General features: G+C 32.7%; 1 protein-coding gene across 22 annotated transcripts in view; it reads right to left on the bottom strand.

Moving 5' to 3' along the window:
• The window catches only part of LOC143058355 (uncharacterized), a 295609-nt gene that overhangs the window by 76218 nt on the left and 201014 nt on the right, over nucleotides 1-18377 (bottom strand). For 19 of the 22 annotated variants that reach the window (XM_076231837.1, XM_076231830.1, XM_076231829.1 and 16 more), the window contains 18 exons: nucleotides 17861-18127; nucleotides 15368-15640; nucleotides 14141-14407; nucleotides 13723-13992; nucleotides 13302-13571; nucleotides 12733-12999; nucleotides 12166-12432; nucleotides 11212-11478; nucleotides 10553-10819; nucleotides 9943-10209; nucleotides 9348-9614; nucleotides 7965-8231; nucleotides 7333-7599; nucleotides 5392-5661; nucleotides 4696-4983; nucleotides 4180-4476; nucleotides 3566-3868; nucleotides 3070-3375 (listed from right to left, as the gene is read on the bottom strand). In XM_076231837.1, coding sequence (XP_076087952.1) covers nucleotides 3070-3375; nucleotides 3566-3868; nucleotides 4180-4476; nucleotides 4696-4983; nucleotides 5392-5661; nucleotides 7333-7599; nucleotides 7965-8231; nucleotides 9348-9614; nucleotides 9943-10209; nucleotides 10553-10819; nucleotides 11212-11478; nucleotides 12166-12432; nucleotides 12733-12999; nucleotides 13302-13571; nucleotides 13723-13992; nucleotides 14141-14407; nucleotides 15368-15640; nucleotides 17861-18127 — 4947 coding nt within the window. The remainder of the gene's footprint in view (nucleotides 1-3069; nucleotides 3376-3565; nucleotides 3869-4179; nucleotides 4477-4695; nucleotides 4984-5391; nucleotides 5662-7332; nucleotides 7600-7964; nucleotides 8232-9347; nucleotides 9615-9942; nucleotides 10210-10552; nucleotides 10820-11211; nucleotides 11479-12165; nucleotides 12433-12732; nucleotides 13000-13301; nucleotides 13572-13722; nucleotides 13993-14140; nucleotides 14408-15367; nucleotides 15641-17860; nucleotides 18128-18377) is intronic. The other 3 variants (XM_076231844.1, XM_076231845.1, XM_076231847.1) reach the window with 3 other exon arrangements.

Below are 18377 nucleotides of genomic sequence, written 5' to 3'. Positions count from 1 at the left end.
TTTAACATCCACCACCGGTTCACTGGTAACAATTGGTTCAGCAACCACTTTGTTCCTAGCTAGATCATTTCCTAGCAATAATGTAACACCCTCAACAGGGAGATTAGGACGAACACCTACAACAACTGGTCCAGTTATCAAATCTGACTTCAGATAAATACGATGGAGAGGAACATCTATACAACCTAACTCTACACCTTGTAACAAAACGGAGGCACCAACAGAAGTATTCTCGGACAAAGGCAACACACCTTCTAACAATAAAGTCTGAGAAGCTCCAGTGTCCCGTAAAATCTTAATAGGCTGAAGAGTGGTATCATCAACAATAGAAACAAACCCATCAGACATAAAGGGTTTGTATTCCTCCATGTAATCACAAAAACTGGACTTAAAAGCCTGACGCGCAGGGCATTCCAATGTACTGGTATTATAAGGTGTCGTACAAGCACTGGTCTTCGGCTTATTATCTCGTTCATTCTTCTTCTGGAGTCTAAAACAATCAGCCATCAGGTGACCAATCTTCTTACAATAAGCACAAGTCAGTGACTTCTTCTCAAAAGTATCAAATTTTGGACTAGACATATTATAACTGGACTGACTCTTATTCTGTGCAACAGACTTACTATCAGTACGCTCATTGCTTTGATTTTTGTAATTTCCACTGGAAGTATTGACATTTTGACCCTTGAAACTTCTTTTATGTGAAAGAGTATAATTATCTGAAATGACAGCTGCATCATGTATCGACTCAACAGTTTTGTCGTCTAAATGTGTTTTTAAGTCTAAATGAACACATAGTTTGAACTCTTCTAATAATATCAATTGTCTTAGGTTATCAAAATTGTTATCTGTTTTCTTTGACGTAAGCCATTTGTCAAATAGATCTTCTTTTTCCCGAGCAAATTCCACATATGTTTGTGAATCAAACTTTTTATAAGATCTAAATTTCTGTCTATATGCTTCTGGTACTAGCTCATAAGCTTTCAAAACTTCCTGTTTTACCGTGTCATAATCAGAACTTTTTTCTGATGGAAGTGCGGAGTATATTTCAGCGGCCTTCCCCTCAAAAACACTTTGCAGCATCGTAGTCCAATACGGCATAGGCCATTTCAAATTGTTAGCAATTTTCTCAAACTGTGGAAAATATTTATCAACTGTTTTTTCACAAAATTTTGGAACCAAACGTATGTTTTTTGCTGCATCAAAATAATCTGATTTCGAGTGAACTTTAGTGTTGCTTTCTTCTTTGACCATTTCAATTTTCAGTTTCTCCATCTCTAGCCTTTCCCTCATTTCAAGTTCTTTTAATTTCTCCCTCTCCTTCATTTCCAGTTCTTTTAATTTAAATTCATCTTCTTTTTCTTTTTTCTCCATTTCTAACCTTTCCTTCATTTCCAGTTCTGCCTGTTTTAATTTAAATTCATCTTCTTTTCTTTTCTCCATCTCCTTCAATTCCAGTTCTTTTAATTTAAATTCATCTTCTTTTCTTATCTCCAGTTCTTTTAATTTGAGTTCATGTTCTAATTCAAGCTGTTTTAATTTAAAGGCGTCAATATTTTCGACCTTAAGTTCAAGAGCCTCTTCACCTAAAATTTCTGCGTCAACTAATTTGTCTATAACCAAATTTTTTATAATTTGTTTTCTCATAGATACTTTAAAATCTAATTTCAGATGTTTAGCAAGCAACACTAATTCCTCTTTCTTTAAATTATCAAACCCCTCCAGGTCTGGCGTTTTCAAAAATTTACCAGCATCAAATGCCATTTTGTAGAATTTTGTTGGCTAGTTATAATAAAAATATTAAACAAATTTTGAATAAAATATGTTCAGTATCCCGGACGAGCCCCCAATTTCTGTTACGGCCAGAAATCGCCTTTAAATTGTAGCCAACAAAAGACACAAATCAATAGTAAAATTTAACAATATTTAATATACAAAAGTTTACAAAAGGTATTACACAAATATTACTGTTAACTTAACTGTCAAAATATGAGTCCAATCTGTTATCTTTATCTGTATCCGGAAATCTTTCGGAATCCAATTTGAATATTACGTTCACTACTAATGTCACAATCCAGTATGATGTTGTTTGTAGAATAAAAGTGTCAATCCAAATGCTGTGAATACTAATGTCTATCAATGTCTATGTCCAAGTTTAATTATGAGAGTTTAACTTTAGTGTCTGTATATATAGTGTTGTCATGGAAAATTCTAGAACACTCTATAATGGAACATTGTGGAAAATCCTGGAAAGTTACAACGGAAGTTTCTGGAATAACGTAGAAGTTTAAATTACGCATCTTTTATAAGGATCATTCTAGAAAGTTCCAATCATTCTGTGATTGTTCCAGTGATTCCTAAACTGCACAGTTATAAGATTATTTGGTAAACAACTATCAGGCCATACAACACAAATTAGGCCAACATAAATAAACATAATAATTACAATATCATAACAATATGTTTTTGAAGTATACTGATATTTCTATATGAAGATAACTTCAAATAAAAAATATTCTTAAGCTTGAAAACGTGTTTGTTTGAAAATAATCATCTGAAAAGTTAGATTAAAGGGTGTTTGAAATTGCCTGATGTTTTCTCAATGGGGGACACATATTCGCCGTTTTTATACATCTATTTAAACCCAAATAACTGCAGCTTTAAACAATATTTTTCAAACCAATTTCATTATAGATGGCAATAGCAGACATTTAAAGGTGTACAGAACTGAAATTTAGGGCAATCAGTCAAAGATTTACTAAGAAATACTTCTTTGAAATCGTGTTATTCATTCAGAAAATTGGCCGAAAATCGTTATCCGTTTTTCGGTCCTTTGCGGTAAGTGTTGCAATTTTGTCATAGTTTAAAATAAAATCATATTTGTTATAAAAATCATAGTTACCGGCATATTTCTTCCATTTCAGCCATCTTTTGAAGTATTTACAACTCAAAATTATAAAACGGCGAAATTGTGTCCCCGGCGAATATGTGCACCCCACTCTATTATGTATACCATGTTGTAAAAGTTAGATTTAACAGTAAGAAAAGGAATAAAATCCTAACACTTACCCAAAGGAGCCTCTACTTTAACAGGTTTGGTGGGTTCTGAGGCCTCACCAACACCTGCTTTGTTCTGTGCTGCCACACGGAACTCTAACTGACTTCCCTCCTTCAGACCAGTCACACTGAATGTTGTCTCCATCACAGTCTGGGTCTCATTAGCCTTCAGCCAACGGAAGGCATCAACAGGTTTGTATTCAATGACATAATTAGTAATAGGAGCACCTCCATCTTCAGCAGGTGGAGCCCATTTCAGAGCAACTGAGGAGTTGTCAGTTCCCATAATTTCTGGGGCCTCTGGTTTTCCAGGTTTAGCTGAAAAGAAGTAAAATAAGTAACAGTGTAAAACAAATATGTTATAAGCAATATTAATGCTCGAAGCTACATTGCGAAACTATTTCTGTTAGAGACAATAATTTACTGCCTTCTCTGTATAAAGCCACAGCTAACCTTAATATTTTTAAGTCTTTTTCAAGATTTGATAAAAAAAGGGGGAACAACTTACTCCATGGATTCTTGGCCTTGTATGTTTCTGATGGTTCACTAGGATTACTGGGTCCTGCTTTATTGACAGCTTTGACCCTAAATATGTAAGTATTGTCTTCAACCAGGTCAGAAAGGTCATATGTTATTCCTTCTATCAGATCTTTGTTGACAGGAGCCCAGCGAGGACTGAAGCCAGATTGTCTCTCCAGCTGGTAACCAGTGATGGGAGCACCTCCATCATTGGCTGGTGGCTGCCATGACACTGTACAGGATGTTGCTGTAATATCAGATGCTGTTGGTGCTTCAGGTGCATCTGGAACAGCTGAAAAAACAGTTTTAAATAGTTATATCCAAATCCATTATCATTGTGGTCAGTTAATTCAAAATTTATTTATGTTTAAGATTTGAAATTATTAAGACAGAAGACTGAATTAAAAAGAAAAGTAAGATAAATACAAATCATTGTGTCAAACTTGGATCTTCTCTTGTATCAAATATAAAAAATGTAAGAAAATTAGGAAAAAGAAAGTTCTGCCAAGTCGGCTAGAAATCACATGAGGCCAAGAAGAATATATCTGTTAAAACTTTAATAAATGTATCCGATTTAACATTCTAAAGCATACTGTCACTTACTGAATGGATTCTTGGCAGTTATTGGTTCTTTAAATTCTATTGGTTCACTCATTCCTATTTCATTCTGAGCAAACACACGGAAGTAATACTGGTTTCCTTCCAATAACTTGCCAACAGTATACTCTAGGTTCTTGACTTTTTCAACTTCCTGCCAAGATCGTCTGTTAAATTCACGTTTCTCTATAAGGTATCCAGTGATGTCACTACCTCCATTGTCCTCTGGGGCCTCCCATTTTAGTGTGATAGAATCAGCTAATATTTCTGGTGCTGTCAGATTTTGAGGTGGGCTTGGTTTATCTGTAATGAAAATGATATGGAAAACATAACTTTAATTCCACTTGTAATGATATTTGAATAGCAAAGAGTAAACAAATTTAAAAAAAAATATTCAATGTAACTGAACAATTATGTCTACCAAAATTTTTCCGTATATATCATTAATGTACTCATTCATCATATTATTATAATCCATATACATTTGAGTAACAGCATTCAAATTAAAAACTTTATTTATACCTAGTACAATCATTTTGATGTCTACTGATGTTTTTCCTCTAGGATTCTCCAAGGTTAGTTTATAATTTCCTGCGTCTGGCCTTTTGGCCTTTGCAAGCCTCATTGTGGTCATGTTGTGAATGGTCTGTGTTTCTAATCTCTTGTCCTTGGGTAGTTCCCCATCATTAAATGTCCAGATGACCTTGGGTTGGGGATTACCCTTGAATGGTATTTCAAAAGCAGTAGACTGACCAGCCTTGAGTGTGATGGATTCCTGGAAGTTCTTGTCCAAGAAGAGCTCAGGTGCAACTAAAATAAATCAATGGACACTTTAATTCACATTCTTGGACTACCATTATTAAATTAAAAATAAACTGTCATAAGATTAAATAGATTATTATTCATTGGATACCAATTTGCGTGGGTTTTAAATGTACCGGTTAACAACTAAATGTTCAAAGAAATACAAATTTGATCAGGTTGTATGCAGACTTGTGCAAAATCATGGTATCACATATCAACAATCCACAAAAATTTGAACCCATGATAATAAATGAATCCACACTAGTCATCATATAATACTGGTACAAAAAATCAAAAAGGTCTACTAATTTTTAGATAGTTTAGATATTTAGATTTTTGAGTTGTTAAAATATGCATTTTAATTTTCTATATGTTTGAATTGTTAATAGTAAATGTTTGTTTAAACAAACTAACCTTCTACGATGAGTTCTGCCTCTGAGTTCTTTCCCCTTGCTATGATAGAGTAGTCTCCCTCATCTTCACCATCTACGTCAGAGATCTCTAGTCGATGTACCGGACCCTCGACCACCATCTTGTATTTTTTATCTGATGGGAGAGCTTTGTTGTCTTTAAACCATTTGGCTGTGATATTAGGTTTCGATAGTTCACATTCAAATATTGCCTTGGATGGAATTTCATGAACTTCTATGTCGGTCAGTTTTCTGACAAATTCAACTGCTTCTTCTAAAATGTTAAATTAAGTAGTCTAGGCAACAACCAAAAAACACCCCAAAAAACAAATAAGAAATACTAGTAAAACTTTTCTACTGAAGGTAATTCATATTCAAAGAAAAATGTGTTTAACTGTCTTTTAAGTTTTGATACAATTAAATGATATCTTTATTTCTCTGCCTTTCTAAACAAGAGGCTCTCAAGAGCCTGAATCGCTCACCTTAATTTTTTTGGTTAAATCTCTCATCAATGATTATTTTGGCTTTTCAATTTATTTAAATGTTCTTTGAATCGTCCTATTTTCTTCAAAAGCAAAAAAAAAATCATTTTCTCCTATGTTCTATTTTAGCCATAGGAGCTATGTTTCTGACATACAAGGAAATGAAATATAAAATTTATACTAGATACTCTGAAACTCATTTAGCCTAAGTTTGGCTGAAATTGATACAGCAGTTTCAAAGGAGAAGATTTTTTAAAGTAAGTCAACATGATGAACAAATTGTGAAAAAAGTCTTTAAAGGGCAATAACTCCTTAAGGGGTCAATTGACAATTTTGGTCAAATTGACTTATTTGTAGATCTTACTTTGCTTAACATTTTTGCTATTAACAGTTTATCTGTATCTATAATAATATTCAAGATAATAACCAAAAACTGCAAAATTTCTTTAAAATCATCAATTCAGGGGCATTATACCTGAAAAACCAGTTACCCAATTCGGCTGAAAATTTCAGGACAGGTAGACCTTGACCTAATAAATACTTTAACTTCTTGTCTTATTTGCTCTAAATGCTGAAGTTTTTGAGATATAAGCCAAAAACTGCATTTTACCCTGTGTTCTATTTTTAGCCATGACGGCCATGTTTTTTGACGAAATAAAAAATAAAGCACAAACTTTATTTTATACACCCTTCTGATCATTCAGTTGAAGTTTGGTTGAATTTGGTTTAGTAGTTTTAGAGGAGAAGATTTTTTAAAGTTAGCAAATATGATGAACAAATTGTGAAAAATTGTCATTAAAGGACAATAACCCCTTAAGGGGTCAATTGACAATTTTGGTCATATTAACTTATTTGTAGATCTTACTTTGCTGATCATTTTTGCTGTTTACAGTTTATCTTTATCTATAATAATATTCAAGATAATGACCAAAAACTGCAAAATTTCCTTAAAATTACCAATTAAGTGGCAGCAACCCAACAATGGTTTGTTTGATTCATCTGAAAATTTCAGGGCTGATAGATCTTGACCTAATGAACATTTTTACCCCAGTCAGATTTGCTCTAAATGCTTTCGTTTTTGAGATATAAGCCAAAAACTGCATTTGACCCCTATGTTCTATTTTAAGTAACGGCGGCCATGTTTTTTGACGGATCTAAAATCGAAGCACACACTTTGTGCAGGATAATCTAAGGAACAATCATGCTAAGTTTCATCCAAATCCATTCAGTAGTTTCAGAGGAGAAGATGTTTGAAAAATTGTTAACGACGACAGACAACGACGTCGACGACGACGGACGCCAAGTGATGAGAAAAGCTCACATGGCCTTTTAGGCCAGGTGAGCTAAAAATGTAATCAACTCCATCAAGATCTTTATCATATTTTATTTTTTTTGTTCTACAGATATTATTGCGTACTCATATGACCATGTAAAATGAACAGTTTTAAAACTAAACAACATACCTTCAACAAAAAGTTTTGCTTTGGATACTTTATCTCCAATCTTAACAGAGTATTCATTTTGATCATCCATTGTGACCGACTGCATGACAAGTTTGTGTGTGTTCTTATCACAGGTTGTCGTTATTCGGTTGTCCTTTGGTAGTGGTTTGCCTTTACATAACCATTTAGCTGGTAGATCTGCCCTGGAAACTACACATTCTAGAGTAGCTTCTTGACCTTCCGTGACCTCAATATCAGAAAGAGGCTTTGTAAATTGCAGAGGTAGCTCTGTAGAAAAAATACCATAAGAATGTATCATTGTAATACTACATTTAGGGGACTGATTTGTGTGAAAATATCCTTTGAAATTTGAAAAAAAAAAATTTTTGACAGAAAAGAATCAATAAATGCTTAGAATATTTTTGAAATAAAAACTAATGAATTTGCCTGGTAAAAGACTAAGAAATACTTTTCTCGTAGCTTATAATTGCCTTATGGATTGGTATTTAGCTTTTTCTCAAACTAATGCTGAGAGTTGTTGTAAATGACAAGGAAAAGAAATATTTCATGTTTTTATAAACAACTGAAAAATACGAAAAAAATGACCATTAACTATTTACAAATTTTATAATTAGACATTCTTTATGGTTTACCTTGAACTTTGACCTTTGCTTGAGAATATTTGTCCTCGATTTGGAATTTGTAAAGTCCAGCATCTTCTAATGTTGCCTCTGTAATCTTCAGTGTGTGAACAGTCTCCTGTGTTGTTATATGTATGTTCTCTGAGGTTTCTACCTCTTCTTTGTCCTTGAACCATTTGGCCTTAATGTTTGGTTTGTTGACCTCACAGGTCAAGATCACTTGTTCCTTTTCACTGACCTCTACTTTTTGTAGTGGTTTCACAATTTTCAGAGGTAATTCTGTAAGAATTAATAAAAAAAAAAGCTCTATTAAGATTATGTGTTCAGACCATTTAAATAACCTTATAAATTTTTAAACTTCATTAACCTACAACTGATTATACCATATTTTTTTCAGAATACAAAATGATGAAATAAAGAGATATAGAACTATCACCATGTGTCAACTTGCCATAGTGACCAAAAGACAAGGTAACTGAAGGAGCCTTCAACAATGAGAAAAATTCATCCCCTAAAGCAATACTATAAAAGATAACAAAATATAAAACAAGTCAAGAAAAAAAAACACAGTCTCATTTATAAGCTTGTTTAATTTCAATTAACACCAGGGGTTTCAACCTTAAAAAATGGTTGAATAGTTTTAAAATCCACATTAAATCTGTAAATGGACCACAAATTAGTTAAATTTCATACTTCACAGTATTATCAAAATGCTAAAATATAATTCATAACAGCAATACTCATGCAGAAATACATATCAGTGGCATTGTAAACCATCAACATTTGAAGATCAGATGGGGATCAATAATATATAATAATAAAAGGGGGAGGAGAGCTGTAGCCCCAAACTAAACAAATTTGTAGTGGATCTGGTAAAAATTTGTATCAGCCACAAATAAAGCTCCTTAAGGTAGGGACCTGGTCACCCCAGCTAATTCTAATTAAGCTATGTTAATAAACATTTTTAAATTGAAGGTCTTAAGCATATTAAAATTGTATCTTATATTCCCCATTTTTGAAAAATAACTTCATTCATAGATTTTTTCTAGAGTAAAAAATTATTATATGTCTCTGTGCAATTTTTCTACATAAAAAAATGTGACATATTTTAGGGAACAGCCACCAACAGAGATTAAATGCATACAATCTGAATAAAGTAAGCTTATAAATAACAAACTTTGATCATGCAAAATATCATTGTGAAAATATTGGTTAATATCTTTGTGTATATTGGCCTACATTCAAAACGGAATATTTTCTTTCAAATATCACTAAAGATTTCCATGCTGTGAAACTGTTATAAATTGAGCTATCTCACTAAAAAGTAGTTCTACCGTGATTTCTAGCTGCCTACGTTGATGTATAATAGTTAATATTTTTCCATTCTTTTTATACCTTTAACCCTTAGTCTAGCAGTGGTTTCTTTATCATCAATTTTGACAGTATATCTTCCAACATCTTCTTTTGATATTTTAGGCAGATATAAAAGATGGCGTGTGCCATCCACACGGATGTCATAACCATCAGAAACAGTTATAGGCTCGCCATCTTTGAACCAATTAGCTCTGGCCCAAGGACGGGAAACTTCACATTCAAACACAGCAGTTCCCTTCTCTGGCACAATCAAATCATGCAGGCAAGTCACAAGCTCAGCTGGGGGTTCTGGGAAAAGTCACATGATAAAATGAACATGAGGAATCTGGGATTGCAAAAGGACGATTCTATCAGCAATTTACAAATTAATACAGTTTCATTATTAAAACAGAAATCATGGTTAAAGGGATTTATTAATATCACATTCTTCTAAGGTCAAATAATTCAAAAAAGTTTTAGAAATAATTAGACTGATTCATCAACTCATCCTAAAGGGCCTTGTCACTCCAGTTCAATACTAAAGCAAACAGTAAAATTCACAAGTTCCTTTTTCACACACTGAAATTAAAATTCTTGGTAGAAAACTCAAACATGCTTAAAAACTCCAAACCCTTACCATCAACAAGTAGAGTAGTGGCACATTTGGCTCCTTCAATGGTTACTGAGTATTTCCCTTCATCTTCCAATGATGTGGAGTGAAGAATGAGTTGGTGGATGGTGCTATACACAACCAGTTCTACTCGGTCTGATCCAGTTATTTCTTGGTCGTCAAGGAACCACTTAGCAACAAGGTCTGGTTTATTGACCTCACATTCAAGTGTGGCTGGTTCCTTCTCCATAACCTGTACTTCCTTCAATGGTCTCAGGAATTCTACTGGTCCCTCTGTTAATATAAATGAACAATCTTTAATATTTGAATTATATAGAAACAGTTGACCAGTTTGTGTCAGTCTCAATTTATTCACTACATACCCTATTCCTGAATTTGTAAATACATGTACCTTTTTAAAATATAAGACCTAATGGACGATTTTTAAATTACCTAGGAAAAAATTCAGGATTAAATTTTCAGAGTTTGTGTATATTGTAGACAAGGATACTTTCAAAATTAACAATGTTATGAAAAATGTGATTGTTTTTTTTCTGGGGTAATCAATTATAGCTTTGAGGATTTATAGAACTTGAATGTACGATAATAGGTTGGTAATGCAGGGAAGTACATTTACCTTCAACATAGAGTTGAGATTTGGATGTCTGTCCGTCAACCTCTACTGTGTACTCGGCCTCATCATCTAATACAGCAGATTTTATGATCAGACGATGGGTTTTGTCATAGGTAACAAACTTAACATTGTCATCCTGTTTCATTTCTTGGCCATTCTTGAACCATTTGCCAGGTTTGTTGGCTTTAGACACCTCACATTCCAAACAAACGGTTTCTTTTTCAGTAACAGTGACATCAGCCAATGGTTTAGTGAATTCTGTTGGTAGTTCTGATAATAAAAACATCAGTTTGTAGGGACTAATTACATATAAAGGAGATTGGGACACATATTCTGACAATAGAACTAATGCAAATTAGCTTTTGGATGGGATTTCTAAATACAAATATAACTTATAAATGATTTTATAATGGCAGAAGATTTTAAAATTGTATCAATGTATGAAGTTTTGAAATTGTTATAATTCTTATAAAATAAAAACAACATGAAAATACATATGATATGACAGGCTAAATATAAATTTGGCACAGAATTTCATAATTTAATTCCTCAAAAACGATATTATATCAAATTTCATGTAATAAACATGTTTTTGGATTAGTATACATTGACAATAGATATGAATTATCTTATGTAGTTTCTGAGAGAGTTAAGATACCCACCTTCTACAACGATCTTGGCCTCGGTTGACACATCACCACACACCAATTTGTAGACACCAGTGTCATGTAGGTTCACATCAGTCAGAACCAGTTGGTGTGTGAACATGTCAACATTGAAATGAATGTGTTCATCAGGCTGTATTTCTTTGTTATCTTTGAACCATTTAACAGGTTTGTTTGGTCGAGTCAGTTCACATTCTAAGATGACTTGTTCCTTTTCTTTCACAGTGACATCCTTTAGAGGTTTCTTCACTCCAGTTGGTAGTTCTACAAATAAATCATTGTTATTCATATCTTAAGATGCTGTGCATGTTTTATATCTGTTTTTTAATCAGTTTCATTATCTTGTTTTTAAAATTCTGCAAAGTTTGGAAACAAAAATATTGTATCAAACTCTTAAACCCTTATTTATGATATACAGCTTAATTAAAGCGAAAAGAACAGAAAATTCAATTGCAATGCTGGCAGGTTATTGCTAATTTGAGGAGAGTAATGTACTTCTGTAAAGATTTTTTTTACAAGTGACAAAATCAACCCATTAAAATCTAATGAAAATAAAACTGAGAATGGTAATAGGGAATGTTTCAAAGAGACAACAACCCGACCAAAGAGCAGAAAACAGCTTAAAAACACCAATGGGTCTTCAACACAGCGAGATATCCTGCACTAGGAGGCTTCAACACAGCGAGATATCCTGCATTAGGAGGCATGCTTCATCTGGTCCTTAACAAAAATGTATTAGTTTTCCATTAGTTTTCTGGTTTGAATTGTTTTACATTGTCATTTCGGGGCCTTTTATAGCTGACTATGTGGTATGGGCTTTGCTCATTGTTGAAGGCCCTATAATTGTTAATTTCTGTGTCATTTTGGTCTCTTGTGGAGAGTTGTCTCATTGGCAATCAAACTACATCTTCTTTTTTATAGTTATGTGAAAAGGATGATATGATGTGTTACCTTGAATGATGAGTTTAGCTTCTGTAGCCACATCCCCACATACACATGTGTAATCTCCTTTGTCATCCAGACTGACATTGTCTATTGACATCTGATGTGTGGACAGGTCAGCAGAGAAGTGGATGTGATCATCAGGGACAATATCCTTCCCATCTTTTGTCCATTTGACTGGTTTGTTTGGTTTAGATAGTTCACATTCCAAGATAACTTGGTCTTCTTCCTTGGCTGTGATGTCTTTTAGAGGTCTCTTGAACTCTGCTGGTAATTCTGTGGGAAGCATTATTATATTGTCATTCTGAGCAAACATTAGATATTTGTCAATACAAACGTTAGACAATCGTCAATTTCACACATTTTATATCTATGCTGCCTTTTTCTAAAGTGTGATTGTTAGGTTAAAAAATCATATTTTACTAACAATACTTCAAACTCAATATATTTGGAACATGTCCTTAAACCTTTTTGATTTGACCTTATTTTCCATGCCATTTTTATTTGATTTTTTTTTTAACTGTTTATAAACATCCTGGGATGTTATATTTGTCAATTAGAAAGTAAAAAACATACCATCTATACCAAGAGTGGCCTCTGTAGTTACAGAGCCACATACACAAGTATATGTGCCACTGTCCTCTAGTGTGGCATCATCAATGATGAGCCTATGAATGTTTCCATCAGATACCAGTCTGATTCTATCACTAGGTACCAGTTCCACACCATCTTTGAGCCATCTAACAGGAATATTTGGTTTGTTCAGTTCACATTCCAGTATAACTGAGTCTTTTTCTTTTGATATCTTGTTCATAAGTTTTTTGATAAAGCTGGGTGTCAGTTCTGTAAAAAATTGATAAACATACAACTTAGTTTATGCTACTTTGGTTCTATGAGACTTGATTTTTCAAAAAGAATCCTTTTAAAAAATCTATGATTATCTTAGAAGTAAAAAGTCCCATCAAGAGTACAGATATGGATATATGATGACTTACATTTTGACATTATATTTTCATATCATAATTAGAACCTGAGAGTCTTGGGTTTCCATTGACCTGAGAATTTTTCAAACCACAGATATCACACACAATGAAGTTGTTATCATTTGCTTGCGTTATGAAATTTCTTATTTTCTGTGAGCTTACCTCTGATTCTAATAGCAGCAGAACTTTCAATATTCTCGGTAATTTCGATGGTATATTCGCCCTCATCCTCAGGGATAGCTTCCATAATCTGTAGGACATGCCTATAACGATCACATAATATCTTGATACGATCGCTAGGTGTTAATGGTTTACGATTTTTCAGCCACCTGACCTTGACATCTGGGCGACTCAATGTACATTCTAGTTGGATCATTTCGCCTTCGTTTACGTCAGTATCACTCAGTCTGTGAGTAAATCCGGCTGCAGTTTCTGTAAAACAAAAGATTTTAAAATTCAATTTTTTATTTGTCTGATCTTCTATTTTTGAACATAAAGAATTCATATTAAACTGAAAGACACTTCCTGCTTATTTATTATTTTTTTCTAGATACTTATAGGTTTGTAAGTAAAAGTACATTACCTTCTATAAGAACCAGTCCAGTTGACTCCTCTGAACCAATCATAATGGTGTATTCAGCTTCATCATCTAAAGTGACGTCTGGTATGGTGAGGATGTGACAACAGCCATCAACTGTAATCTCATAACCATCAGTGATAGTTATCTGTTCTCCATCTTTTAGCCACATAGCAACAACTCCAGGCTTGTTGACCTCACAAACCAAGGTCAAAGTGTCACCTTCCACAGAGTTATATCTCTCACTAAGTGGTTTGGTAATTTTCAGTGGTTTTTCTAAAAATAGAAGTAAAATATGAGAATTCTTATATCTGCTATATATATTGCAAAACATGAATAAATGGTGGATGAAGCCATCTCAATATAGCAGTTTTAAAATCTGAATTTTGATGTATGTAAATTCAAACAGAGTTATTGTACATACCTTCAACAAACAATGGTGCTTTGCTAGTCTTGTCCCTGACCTGTACAGTATACTCTGCTCGGTCATCAATGTCAGCTTTGGGTATAATCAATTTATGAACCTTGCCCTTTGATTCAGTTTGCATATGGTCAGATGGGACGATTTCTTTGCCATCTTTGTACCATTTGGCTGGTGCCATTTCATCAGTGGTCTCACATGTGAAGGTCACGCTCTCTCCCTCAAGGACAGTGGCTTCCTCCAGAGGTATGATGAATTGTACTGGGGCCTCTAAAATAATCAATTCATTCATATCATCCTCAACTGTGCAATAAAAATTTCAATTAATTCACAATGTAATTTAAAACAAATATATCCAATGAAATGCAACAAAAAAGACCCCATTTATTTTGTATAAGCATGCGAGTCAAGTATACTAATTATTCATTCATAAGTACGGGAAAAACATGCTATTAAAGGCATAACATTTCTTATAAATAATTTACACACACTTTCAATATCTTTCAATTTTAACACTTAAAATGTTTCTTGCTTGTTTTGAACAAAAGTTACTGTACATCAAGAAATTTGTTTGATATTTTTAGATGTAGGAATTTTACTATGTCTACTCTGCAGACATTTTACTGGCTCATTTTAGCCCCAAATCACAATCATAATGCGAAAAAAAACAACCCTGAATATGGTATATGAAAGTGGAATCACTTATAAGAACTTCTAGATATCTTCAAGGCCAGAAAAGGTTTTTTGACAATATACATAGCTCTAAATTATCCCCATTATAAACAAGGTATAAATAAAATTAACAAAGAATACCAAAACCTTCCATCAAAACTTAAAAACATTTAAAACAAATCTAACATTTTAAATATAAACAAAGACAACATCTACCTTGATAAGCATCTGAGTTAAAGCACAAGTATTCATTTACTTTATCTCATTAATTGGAAGAACAAAAAGCATAAGCATATGAAAGCAGGATTAGCCTTCTCTCTTTTCATTTCATTGAATTTATATATTTCTTTTTCTAGAAAAACATGTCTACTTATAGAAGGAATGGTAATGACATCAACATAATTATTTTGAAGGTGAATTAACCGGACTCAACTGTTTGTAAAAATCATAGTATATAAAACATTCAGTTTAATAACTTCAAGTTTTGTACAATATTGGGCAATTAAAAATAAAAGATTTTGGCAAGACTGTAATTACGAAATGTATAGCTTTACAAACCTCCCATGGTCAAGTGGTCACCATGCATATTTCTTTTCCGTCCAATCACAACACAGTAACTGCCATAATCAGCCATGCATAAATCATGAATAATTAAACCATGCACACATTCAGCTTCTACGAATTCATACTTGTCAGACGGATATAATTCATGCTCATCTTTGTACCAATCAACGAGAATATCACTTTTTGATACAGAGCACATAAATGAAGCTATATGTTCGTGTCTTTTTCTCAATCGACTGACAGTTAGTGTCATATTAAGAGGTAGATCTGGAAGGCAAAAGTCCCATGCACACAAAATATGTAAAATTCATATCCATATCAAGAGCAGATACATTCATTTTAATAAAATATACAATTTTTATTTAATAATTAAAAAAAAAAAGTAAATATCACAGATCCTTTATAATCTCTATAAGTCTATTTTCAATCATTAGACCTATATTCTTTTTTATACATTTTTTTTCCAAACAGCTTTAAATGGCTCAACCATCCCTTATCTTCTTACTATTCTATTCTATGTCTCAAACTATATATTTTCCCTCCCTTTTCTCTAAAATAAAACTATAATCAAATTCCTATGCTGCCAAATGTGTTTATCTTTGAAAAATATATTTATAACCTAATGTCATTTAAATGTATCACGGAATTAATTTTTCAATAATCAAATATCACAAACATGCAATAAATATATAAATAATCTTGAATATATGAATATATGTATGTACAAATATAAAGGTTAAATATCTTCATGAATTTGCAAAATTTAACAATTCACTATCACAGAAGTGTTTTAATCAATATATATTTCCCTGAGATTCTGAAAAATGATCCGAGTCATCAATATCACTTTCTACTCTACTGTACATCCCCTCGACCAACAAAAAAGCAGATGTGCGCTTATCACCAACAATAAGGGAATATTCTGCCTCATCATCAAAATTTAAATTGACTATTGTTAAACTGTGCATGCAACTATCCCATGTCATTCGATATTTGTCTGAATCTTCTAACACATCGTTTCCTTTCAGCCATATTGCTTCAGTAGTGCGACCAGAAAGTTCACACAACATTGTTGCATTCTGCTGTTCAAAACCTTCTGTTTGTTTTAGAGGTGTTACTATGGAAACGGGTGATGCTGGAAGGAAACAGGGATAGACACACATCAAACACAAAATGCAAGAGATCACAACATGCATAAAACATACACATCCAGAAGATAAATAGACAATAGACAATTTAACGCAGATTTTCAAAAAGTGTCCAAGTAATCATTCGTACTATGATCTCGGTTATTCTCATCAAATATTATTTTCATTGATTATTAATATTAAAAGAAGGACTTGTGGTATGATTGCCAATTTAAAAGGGAGTGGATGTTAAACTGACTTTTGAACAAGATTTGAATATTCCAAATTATCATTACAATATAACAAAATGATACAAAAATATCTAGGATTTTTAGATTAAATCCAATTAGGTACATCTTCTGGGCGTGTATTAGTGATTAATAACTATTTGATCAAACATTTGCAATCATTCATCTGAATATAAATAGAAGTAATATGCTTGTTATGGCATAAGCATGCGAAATGATGATAAAGTCATTTTTCTGATAAAAGTTAAACAGTGTAATAATTAAATACATGTCAATTTTAATTGTCGTCAAAGCATATCACTTTTATACCTCAGCTGTAAAATTCAATTTTGTTTTCTTAACTTTTTCTTCAAAATAAAGATCTTAATTTCTGCTTTTTCTGTTTCCCTTATATTTTGAAATGTGTATTGATAATTCACACAATATATATAATTTTCCAGTAATATTTTAAACTGTTCAGAAGTGCAGAGATTCTTTTATACAAAGTTATTTATGTGTTTTCATGAATATAAAGTAACAAAGAGAGTTTTGAAGAGTGCAGGTTAATGTCTTATACGATCTTTCCTGAAGAATTCATTTGCATATATTGCAAAGACAGCCATTGCAAGAATTATAGATACAAGAAAATATATAATCAGAGGTACACTGTTATATGCTTTTTGTATAAATTTTCAAAATACTGTTGTTTTCTTAAGGTCTTTAGGAACAATTTCAAAATATGAATTCTTCCCAATAAATAAATAAATTTTCCTTTGGTAATGATCTTCCAAAATGATGTGTACAAACATATTATTTATGTGTGTAAAAAATGGATTCATTATGCTTTTGACATAAAATAATCCTTTCCTGATATAAAAGTTGAATCAAGAACATTGTTTCAAAACAGATTTGATAAGCTTCCAATTCATTTTAAAAGACTGAGTAAATTAAAATAACATTATACATAATTATCATAAATTCCATCTTTGTAATATGAAAGTTTTTAACAGTATTTTGAATCGAGGATGTTAGTCCTTACCCAGTCTGTATATAGTATGTGTACTTATATGTGTACATGATATGTGTAACACAGTGCTTCAATTACCACTGCAAACAATGTGTAAATAATTTACCATCAAGGTTCAGCTTGGCTGAACTTCTACTGTCACCCACGACAACTGTATATTCACCAATGTCGGAGTGATCAGTATTTTTTATGACTAGAGTGTGCATCTTTTTCTCATCTTTAACCACATGCTTGTCGCTAGGCAACAAAGGTAAGTCATTATGGAACCAATCAACCGTCACATCTTCACGGTCGACCACACACGTAAAAACACATTCTTGGTCTTCCTCAACAAACTGTTCTGTTAGTTTAGCAAGGAATTCAACAGGTGTATCTGAGGAGAAATTCATGCCAATAAAATATCATGCTCTTTCAATACACAGGTCCCATATTAGGAAATCTTATATAGAAATATTCAAAAAGCACAAACATTGCATTTTGTGTACTCAATCACAAAGCATAGCTGATATATTTTGTGTTTTTAATGCCAGTAACCACAAACATGACAAAGCACAGACATTTAATTTTTTTTTATGACCAGTAATCACATATATCAGATGTTACATATGTAAGCAATATTAATA

Source organism: Mytilus galloprovincialis, chromosome 14, assembly GCF_965363235.1.
Source record: "Mytilus galloprovincialis chromosome 14, xbMytGall1.hap1.1, whole genome shotgun sequence".
NCBI classification, from domain to species: Eukaryota; Metazoa; Mollusca; class Bivalvia; order Mytilida; family Mytilidae; genus Mytilus; species Mytilus galloprovincialis.
The sequence above is the reverse complement of the archived record's forward strand: the minus strand, read 5'-3'. Positions and strand labels throughout refer to the sequence as shown.